The following is a 10,750-nucleotide window of genomic DNA, read 5'->3' as shown; positions in this document are numbered from 1 at the left end:
TTAATTTTGATAGCTGGTTCTCATGAATTACCCTGAGACCACAATTTGAAGGCACAGGAATGGGAATAGGCCGGAAAACCAATTATATCAAATAAAAGTAGCTTTTAGTGAAAATTAAAAAAATCCTAGGAAGAGTAAATATTAACTTTGGTTTTATTAGTTTCCTAAGTAAACCTATATAACAGGACCTAATTTGATCTGACATTATCTCCTTAGAACAGAAAAATGTTCTGCTACTTCTCCACTAAGAAACCACAGCTACATCTGCAACTTTATTCATTTATCACAGATAGCTTCACATTTATTCACTTAAATTCTGCATTTAGACACAAAGGCAGTAATAAAATATCTGTACACTACTTCTGTTACAAATATAAATCATATTTAAAATGACTTTACATACTCTATGTAGGCGTTTCACACACTAAATTGGGAATAACTACAGAATAATAATTTGTCACCAGTTGCTTCAAGTTATGGTACCATCTGTTTTTCCTTAGTCTTCGCCTTTGCGTTGTAACTTCTAAAATAATTAATGAAATGGAACGGGCTATTTTTTTAGTTAATACACTTAGATTTAGCTATCAGCTTGCTAATATTCTCTCTCAAACGTTTCTAACACTGTTTTTCTCTCATTTAAGTGAACGCTACTTGTGTTCTTGCATATTTCTCTAACACAATTTGACTGTTGTTTCCATTTCAAAAACCAGCAACAGAACACTGCAACTAGCTGCTATAAACTCCTTGCTGATCAATACACGGGTCTTGTAGCTATATGAAAGTATGCAGTATACAACACAGCAGCTAACGGGTATACCACTGCTCACATGCCCCTGGACAATATTTTTTCTCTCCAGAAGTTTTAGTAACGCTTTTTATTTGGTCACAATGTAAGTCACAAATGGGCTTTGAATAATTTTGCAGATACTTACCAGCCAGAGAAAAGATCCACAAGCAATCTCTATGAACAACATGCTACTGGGAAGTTCAGCTACTGGGAAACTGAAGCTGCTAGTATATGTACTGGGCTGGGAGAGCAAGAGGCAGAGGGGTGGTGTTGTCATTTGATTTTGCACAAGCGTCCATCTTAAATTAGGCTCTGGCTTGCAAGTGTCTCATAAATTAGTAATCCTTCCAGCTTCTAGAAGTGGAAAGGGACACATTTCTCTCCCATCATATTTCCTTCTTCCCCTACAAGTTTCTGACTCTGAGGGAGGCAAGGAGTATAGAGCTCCAGCATTCTCCTTATTCTTATTCTCATCCGTTAAGGGTATCTTCACTACTCCACTCTCTGCTAACACTATTCTTTGATTCATCCAGGGATGGATGGGGGCAATTCTTCTGCCACTTAGAACAGCAGCAACAACTTGAAATTGACTTTCTGATTTCCAGTGTCACTGCTCTCCACAGGGCTCTGAATTGAATCAGTGGAATTGACCAGAATGGTTAATGTTGCTACCTGGAGAAGCTCTCCGCAGTAGAGATGGTGACACTGAAGCTGTCTGCCTACAGTTTTAGGAAAGGGTGGTCTTCAATTCCACTGAAAGGGTTTTCTTCATACCTACAAAAGCTAGAAACGTCATTAAAAAAAAGTTTAAATCCTTTGAACACTGCAGCTATAGGGCTCCCTCATGTACCTAGTCACCACTGCTAAGTGGATGTTTCAGCCCCTGAGAACAAAAGAATCTCCAAACCAAACTAAAAGCCTGTTCCCAATATTGCTTAAGAAAACCAAAAACCTTTCTTGACACAAAAAAGCATTGTGGAATGAATAATTGGCCCTCCAGACAGCTTAAGCATCTGCCTACAACTTTCCCAACTTCTATCCAACTTCTCTTCTTTTGGTCGCTATTTCTCTTTTCCACAATTCTGCTCTTTAAATATTGCCTCTCTCTTCACTGATTTGACAACTTTCTTTTTGAAAACATATTTTCCCAACATATCTCAAATATTCAAACACTCTTTGCAAAACATTCCAGTTTTGCAATGTGGTTTCTAACACTAACATTCATTTTCTTGTGGATTACAAGTATTCATTACAATAATAATAATAATGAAAAACTACATAAACCCATCTCAGTGGTTTGACAGTAAGACAAATACTTCTATTGTATACAAAAATATGATTAAGTGTTGTTTTTCTTCAGTGATGTAACATAGCCTGATGAAGCTGAAATAGCAAAAGGGCTACATAAACATGTCTATTGTCTTTGCTTTGTGGACTGTAGATAATGTAATCTGGTTGATCATATTGTGACTGTTCACGACAAAACAGTCAGAGTGACAGTTCCTTTTGTCCTTTTTAGAATAGCAACTGCTTCTTCGTGGGTCACCCCTTCTAAGCTTTGCCCGTTGACAGCAATGATTTGATCCCCTCTCTTCAGACGGCCATCTTCTGCTGCTGCTCCCTGAAATTGCACAGCACATAATTTCTTTAACTGCCTGTTGCACAGTCACTAAATCCAAATAGAGTCTTAGATGATTACAGTACACAATAGAACATGAAAAGTTTTAGTGGTGAAGGACTAGTTAGCTTTCATCATTAGAAACACATGCTCATTTTGACTTTATAAGGTGTTGCTTCTCTCTGCCTCTACATTTTTGTGGAGAAGTTCCATCGTGCGAACTTGACCAGATAGAACAAGTGGTACTGAGATGCCTCCTGATTAGCAAATCCAAAATTCAAATTTAAAACAAAGTCTTGCCCCACCCATGCTCGTGCCTGACCCCTGTTGCCTGTCCTCCACCTTCCCCACCTGCCCCTGCCACTTACTTTCTGCTGCTCTGATCTGTTCCAGCTCTGGTGCAGTCAGCAGCAGTGGCTGCAGCCCAACGTTGCTCAGCCCAACCAGGCAGAAGCAGCAGTGGTGGTAGCTCTGTGCCTGGCCAGATCAGGGCTGGAGCAGAAGGCAGTGGGGGGAACAGAGCATAGGCAGTGCAGTCTTCCCCACACTCCCTCCAAGCCACATAGGCAGGTCTCCCTTGAGCACACCCCCACCCACAATCAAGTGTTTTAACCCCATGGTTCCTGGGCCATGAACCCCCCTGCCTCTGCTACATGAGTCTCCACTCAGCTCTGGCTTTGGGTCCAAGCCCAAGGCTGAAGCTGGAATTCAGCTGCCACCTGCCCTGGGCTGGTACTTGAATCTAAGATAAGACTTCCCTCCTCGCCCACCATGTTGTTTGGGAGGAAAAAACCTTGCCTTGGATTCGAGTAAATACAGTATTATTAAAGAAGTGAAGATTACATGCTGTATAACAGGGGCTGCTAATCTGCAGCAGATATGCCACACATATAGGCAGCTGCTGTCTTTGGCACACGGCACACTTGAAAGGGGGCAGGGAGCAGAGCAATGGAGACTAGGTTGGGAGCAGGGTGGCTGAGCAGACCACACAGGGGAAGGGGATTGGCGTGGCACTTGGGGAGGGTATGAGGCTTAGCTTGCAGAATGCTTGGACCCAATATTTGGCATACCTGTCAAAAAAAGACGGCCACCACTGCCCTACAGTACAGATTCTGTAGGTTAGGATCTGTGGAGTTTTTAACTCCTCCAGCCCTCTTCCTTTGGATGGTACAGTTTTCAAACTCCAGAACTAAAACTGCAACTGCAAAATGTACACACTCTCTAAAATCAAATTAGTGGGAGACGGATCTAATCCAGCTCCAATTCCAACCTTACCAAGATCTGGGGAGTTTTGATTGTGTTTTGACATGGACCCAGGTCACCACATACAGATCCAAACTTCTCCAGAAATTCAGGGCTGGATCCAATAGACTGTTCCAGCCCATCTAAAGGTGCCTGTACATGAGCCAGGAGGCTGCTCCCACACTATAATCATAGTGCATCGGACCAGACTCGATTAATTGAGTCTGCTGAAGCATGGTAATTACCATGATCCAGCCAGTCTCTGTGTTTCATGTATCGGTGTTCCCATTCTTCAAAATGGTGGTGGGAGCACTTTAATTAAAGCTCATTCAATGAGCTTTAAGATAAAGCACCCCGTCACCATTTTGAACCACAGGGGTGCTGATATACAAGATGGTCCAGGCACTTTAATAAGAATGGCTCTGAGAGCCGTTCTTATTAAAGCCACCACCATCCTGTCCCCTCATCTGAGCACACGTAAAAATGCCCTGAGATTCCACAATTCGTAGTAACTAAATTAACTATTAACTGAAAAGAATGCAATCAAAACATAGATGGCCAAAGAAACAATGAAGTTACGTGCTTAAATCTAACTCTTTACAGCTGAAACAGAGAGTGATGCGCACAAATTGGGAATACTCAAAATTAGGCCCAGTTTGCCTAACTGAAGGACATCAAACTTCAGATGCAGGTAAAATAAAACCTTCTTTCCAGCCTAAGGAAAGCGATTAGATGAGCTGTTACATCCCCCCTGGCTTCACTTCTGGCCACCCGTTAAGAAATCAGGTGGCAAGCAGTAATAAATTGTTTGAGTTGTTTTATGCTCATGTACTTACCTTTGCAAATACAGTCTTAACATAAATAGGTAAATCTCCATGGGGGCTGCCATATCCTCCCACAATGCTAAAGCCCAGACCATCCGGTCCTCGATCTAGAGTAATGGTTTTATACTGAGGGGGTCTGCAAGGGAAAGAAGAAATGATTCTTTTTCGTTTATGAGCATTCTTTTGTGAGCATACGCCACAACGGCTCTTAAACTTTTAACGCTAGCGACTGCTGGCAGCACTAATGTGTTTAATGTATATTGCTCTGAATAGTTCAGTTTATGCAAACCACTGAAACCTTGTTTAATGCTGTAATGTGTTTACTTACTTCATACTTCCCTTTCATAACATTTTCCCTAGTATTTTACCTTCCATTTGTAGAAGTATATTTACTTAGTCACCTAATGCATTGCCCAGTGATTACTGGAATAGTCCAGTATCAGTGCTTGTTAGCTAGTAAACACTGGTGTAACTCTTCTACCAGGCCTTGGTTCAAATTTGGAGAGGGGCTGACTGTAGCCCCACCCAGCACCCTGGGAAAATCTACTCCATTGGTGGTCCTAAAAGACAAACATTCCCATTTACGGGCAACTGAACAGACAGAATCATTTATTAAAGGTTATTTAATAATTAAAATAAACTATTCTCATCTAATCTCCCTTCAGCTATTCTACTCCCCAAGCATTATACCCACAAACAGCAAATACTTTCATACTAAACACCCCCAAAAAGCAAACAAGAACCCCTAATGTCCAACATTCAAAAACATTTTACATCCCAAAACCAATTTCCCCTAATGTCCAACTTGTCTGGCCTTCAAAATATAAAATATACTGAGCACTTTAAAGTCTTCAACATATCAGGCCAGTGGCAGACATTATACTTGTGATTAACCAGTCATGTCTTCAGTAGTACTGCAGCTACACATTTATAGAATCAATGGTCCGATAAAACAGAGGATAAGCCACAAAGTCATTACACAAAATCTGTGTTACATCTTTGTGGTGGATTCCCACTGAACCTTAAAATGAACAGGTGGCCAGGCTGATTAGCACTTCAAAGGCACTGGAGCCCTTGACTCCAGTGTGCTCCCAAGGCCAGGAGTGCTAACCAGCTGGTAAGCGCCCTCAGCCTGCATCAGAGCCACGATCCCAGGATCTCCCTGCACTGATAACAGGGCATGATTAGGATCTGATCCCCAATTCCACAGTCACACTTCCTGCCATGCATACGCAGAATGGCAGGAGGGGCACTTTTGGGGATTGTGGAACACATCCCATCGCGCCTTTAACAGACTATCTGCCAGGGACCTTAATATCACACATCTTGAAATATCAAGTCTTTGGCTTCTTGGACCGAAGTTTCAAGTACCACCTTTTTGGGGGTCACCACCAGAAGGTGGGGTGGTGTTTTGCTGCTGCCAGCCCTTTACAGAGTAGCAATCCCAGCCCTTTTTGGGGATTGTTGCCTGAGCTTCTCACTGCCTGGGATCACTTCTGCCAAGAAACGCCACTGCAGCTGGTGCTTTAAGTGCCATTCAGGATTGATGCTGAGGTGTGCCACTCTTGTTGTCTTGCCACAGCCACTTCAAGGGATGGCACTTGGGATTGTCACCATTTGCCACTGCTCTAGGGAGTGCTGCCTGGGATTGTTGCTGCTGCTGCTACTCTAAGAGAACGCAGCCCAGGGCTGCCACTGCTGCCATCACTTTGGATAATGTTGCCTGGGAGTTATTCCCACAGCTGCCTGTCTACAGAATGCTGCTGGGGCAGGCACTGGTGGTCTCCACTGCTCTTCAGGATGCTGTTGCTCTTGCCATCAGGTTCATCGCTGCCATTCCATAAGCATGGCTGGGGTCAGCTGAGGTCCACCGCTTTCACTGCTACCACTTCATAAGCATGCCAGGGGTCAAGACAGCCAGCTGTCTCTCAGCTGCGAAGATATACCAGCCTGCAAGAATGCCCTCAAAGAGGAACTCCACTCTGCAGTGGACTCTCTCCTTTAAAAAACAAACCAAACCAAACCAAAACAAACCCTGCCAGCCACCCCACCACTGGCCTCAGCCCAGGTCACAGTAAGACCCAACTTGCTGGTGATTCCTGCACAACAGTCTCCTGAAGACTGTATGTACTTTCCAAATAAAAGAGGAGGAGGCCTGGTGACACAAAGATCTGCCAGTGAAGCAAAGGTTTTGCCTCCCCACCCTTTGTCCCCTAGAATTAAAATTTTAAAAGCTCAAGATTAGGAAAATGGCACAAACAGGCCAGGCCCTTAACCTTTTGATCTTGCATACCTAAAAAGGGTATGCAAATTTTAGGACATCTACAGGTCACATGACCAATGTACATAACGAAGGTTACACCAGTATGTACGGAGTTCAGAAAGAAACAAAAAAAGCCCATGATAACTACAGAAATTATTTTAAGAAACAAAACAAAACCTTGAATTGTCCATAAAGATTTCTAGAACTCAGAATTTCAAGATGGGATGCTGCAAGAGGCAAGGGCTTTTCTGGGTGATGCCTGTTACTGGACTTAGATAGTCTAGCCCAACCAGGCAGTTGGTCCAATAAAAGATATCATCCACAAAAATCCTTCCCTTTCACATGATTCCTGGACCATCACAGCTACAGCATCACTCCAACACTACCAAGATGGCACAAACACATGTTTCTTATCACTTCTTTATTTCAGTCCAAATAAATTTACCCACATATTTTGCAATTAGGATAGAAATATCAGAAGTTAAGACATCCAGTTATTTGTCTGCATGCACAAGTTAATGTTAATTAATATTTGTGTCTGTATCAGATTCCGGTGGGCAACTGAATGGTGTTGTCCCCAACTGGGAGTGAGCTGCAAGGATTCAAACCTGTACCTCCCATTTTCCAGAGAACACACTATCAACTACACTAGAGAACAGATCAGCTCACTGAGGTCTCTCCACACCTCCTTTTCGAGCTGTACAGATTGGAATGCGAGATTCATGGCATCAGGACAAGCACTTGACTCTTCAGCTCTATCCAGTCTTGGAGACTGGAATCCTATGTTCTGATCTCCACAGCCAGGATTCCACCCTAAGGGTTAGCTACGTGTAAAATATATAAAGAACCCTTAAAGGTGAGACCTGATCCTAGGAATCTCAGGCTCAAAGGCAATCCTCCAACTACCACCCTGCAGGCAAAAAGGGGAGGGAAATGCTTCACCAGTTTTCTTTAAGCTATGCCACCAATACATGGAAATGCAACATCCATGGGCCAGGAACAAAAAAGCAAAAAGATAGGTCTGCCTGTTGCACAGTGATTTGACCTGTTACCTAGAGCAGGAATTCCTAGGTTCTGGTCCCTACACCCTGATTTGATCTTGTGATTTTTATCCTATGACTCTTTGATGTCAAATGCATTATGGGCCCTGGGAGCAGGGACACGAAGGAAGGGCACCCAGCTCCTTGGAGAGTGCCTTAACTAGTTCAGAAGTTGTTTCACCCTTCATCTTCATGCTGTGTCGTTATGCAACTAGATGGTTAGAGTAGGCTCTTGGGAGAACGTAAGGGTGGCCTTTAATCTCTTCAAAACTTAGGTGCCTAAACCGGATTTGCAAAGTATATTCCTGGAGCCAGGTGCCTTAACTTTAAGGCCTGTGAATACCGTGCTTATGAATAAATCTCTTTGTGAATTCTTCCCTCAGGCTGTGGGACATCTCATTCTCCACTTGCTGCAATTTAAGCAGCTTTTAGATGCACTCCCAGATTGTGGGGTTTGATATATTAATACATTAATATATTATTGTTTATGGATCTTTGATGTACTTACCCTAAATCATCCTGGAAGATGCTACTTGATGTTAATCCTGAAAATGAGAGACTGGAAGTAGGTGGATCCTGTTGCTGACCTGTTATGACACTTACATCTCCTCCTGCCACCACCTGAGAGAACATTTTAGATGCCAATGAAAGTTGATATGCAGTAACTGAACACCACAACCCATTATACACACGAGGTTATTTATAAGGATGAAAAGACCAAAATGAGACTTTTTAGTTGTTAAATGTTTAAGTACTTTTCAGTCACATAAAGGATAAATAAAGTTGGATCATACTGTTTGAGATAAAATATGTAGAAGTGTAGATTGCACAATGCTTATTTCCTCTAACTTTGCTTTCCTCACCATGCCCTGTTTATTACTTTTTTAAGCTCCAAATCAAAGCAGCAAAATGAATTCTGAATGTCACTCTAGTGAAACATTTTACCTGTAATTCAATAGTGCCTGAAGCATTTTTCAACAGACTGACAGCTTGGGAGTGAGTCATGCCCTCAGTGGATGTTCCACAAATGCTAACAATCCTATCCCCGACCTGCAAATAAGAAAATAAAAGAGCAAGCCATTAATAACAATTTAGGTCACTGAGAACCACATGATACCTTTGTAATACAGAATAACAGTGTCTCTCTTCCACAGAGAGTTCTGGAACTGAGTAACTCAATCCAGTAGGTTTTTACCAACAGTGTACTTCACAAAGAAATAATTTAGCACCTGCTTACAGCAAAATCTCTGTCTCTGGTCCACACTGTCAGGTGACATAAATCAAGGCAGTTCTAGTGAAATTCATATAGCGTCAGCAATAACAGGCAGGTTAGGACCTGTTCCTTTGTTTCTGGTGCATTTACCTTGTAGTTGCTTGTGGGACACCTTGATTCAATGGTAGTATAGAGGCATCTGTCTTCTACTGTCTGAATGTATGAGGGGATAATATGATTGCCTACACTTTAGAGATGTCACAGTGCTAATTAGAAGACAATATATGCAAATATCAGACAGTCTATCCAGTTGTACACTTATGCACTATGTAAAGACAGGGAATCCAAAAAATTTGACTTATTATCAGGTTCAAATTCTGCCTGGAGTAATTTAGTAAAACTCCAAAGTGAATATCCAGGCCAAATGCACTGTTTACATAAACAGTGGAGTAAACTGGTCACCACACACATCAATAGCTGCAAGTACAACCAATCCACACTAGTTTTAAGATCACTTGGGCTTAAAGAAAAGCAGCCTGCACTGAGAAGCACAGTAGGAAAAGCAGCTATGTGTGTAGTCACTGGAGAAGCTACTGATTACTCTGCCAGTAATGGGAGCTGATTTGTGGGGTTTATCTATATTACGCTCCTCCCTCTGTTTTCTGAGAATTGTGCAGGTTTTGCATCAGAGAGTTGCTTCAAATTTTCCTACTCTAATTGCTTCCTTTGAGAAGAGACTAATGTCCTTGAAACAAGTGCCACCATCTCAAACTACTCAACACCATCACAAACTTGTCTTGAATGGCAGAGATTGCTGGCACAGCCTGAAGCCCTGATGAAAATAACATATATTTGTGTCATCCAGCCATATGAATTTATTAAACATTACTGCAAAGAGCTTCTTCACCTACCTTCTTGCTTAACAGCTAACTTACCCTGAGTTTCTGAGTCTGGGCTGCAACTCCGTTGGGATGCATCATGGCAATAAATATGGGAACATCTCCCAGAGGACTCCCCACTCCTCCAGCAATGCTCACTCCTAGGGAATCTGCGGGGCCCTGATATGGTAAAGAAAACAGACTGAATATGTTCAAAAGAAAAATAATACAAAACAGGATTGCAAACCTAATTTGAAATACCAGAAAAGCGTCATTTTTTGAAAGTGCCCCAATGTATAGCCTTTAAATTTCTCAAACAAGATACCCCAAAATTACGAGACCTAAAATAGCTGAATACTTATGAAGAACTCAGCTTAAAACCCTCCAGGTCAATTTGCAATAATAGAGGAGGAGGTGGGAGGAAAGTGAGCTATGATACCCTTCTTCAGGTCACTCCATCTTTAGGAACTCCTCAAAGATTACAGTTAATCTCTGCACTCCACCTAATGTACTGCTGTTGTAGGACACAGATGAAAATTATTGTCCCAGAAGATTACAAAATGGTATTTTGGCACCTATTTATAATAGCTGCAATGAAAATAAAGGTAGCCAAAATAAATCCATACAAAGTGATTAAATGTCACAAATCAAACATGAGCTAATTTTGCTGATCCACATATGTAAATCAGGAAATCAATGGAATAGCACTAGTATAAAGTTGGTGAGTGCTAAAATCAATCTCAATTTATACCCTGATAACTTTATCAAATCTATAGTACAGCTTCAAAAAATGTAATACATAGGTATGCTCTAACTAAATATAAGTGCATACCAGAAAGATGAAAAAAATATACTTCTAAAATAATGAGCGTATAAATCTAAAAC

General features: G+C 41.8%; 1 protein-coding gene across 1 annotated transcript in view; it reads right to left on the bottom strand.

The window, feature by feature from the left end:
• Positions 1 to 245: 245 nt before the first annotated feature.
• Positions 246 to 10,750, bottom strand: part of MPDZ (multiple PDZ domain crumbs cell polarity complex component) — a 138,323-nt gene continuing 127,818 nt past the window's right edge. Inside the window, exons 42-46 of the mRNA XM_019554872.1 lie at positions 9,923 to 10,045; positions 8,720 to 8,824; positions 8,283 to 8,395; positions 4,484 to 4,607; positions 246 to 2,408 (exon numbers count right to left, since the gene is read on the bottom strand). Of these exons, the coding sequence (XP_019410417.1) occupies positions 2,262 to 2,408; positions 4,484 to 4,607; positions 8,283 to 8,395; positions 8,720 to 8,824; positions 9,923 to 10,045 (612 nt within the window). The 3' untranslated portion in view covers positions 246 to 2,261. The remainder of the gene's footprint in view (positions 2,409 to 4,483; positions 4,608 to 8,282; positions 8,396 to 8,719; positions 8,825 to 9,922; positions 10,046 to 10,750) is intronic.

The sequence above is a fragment of the Crocodylus porosus genome, unplaced genomic scaffold, assembly GCF_001723895.1.
Source record: "Crocodylus porosus isolate Cpor-Errol unplaced genomic scaffold, CroPor_comp1, whole genome shotgun sequence".
Taxonomy (NCBI): domain Eukaryota; kingdom Metazoa; phylum Chordata; order Crocodylia; family Crocodylidae; genus Crocodylus; species Crocodylus porosus.
Note: the sequence above shows the minus strand (reverse complement) of the source record. Positions and strands in the feature narration are given on the sequence as shown.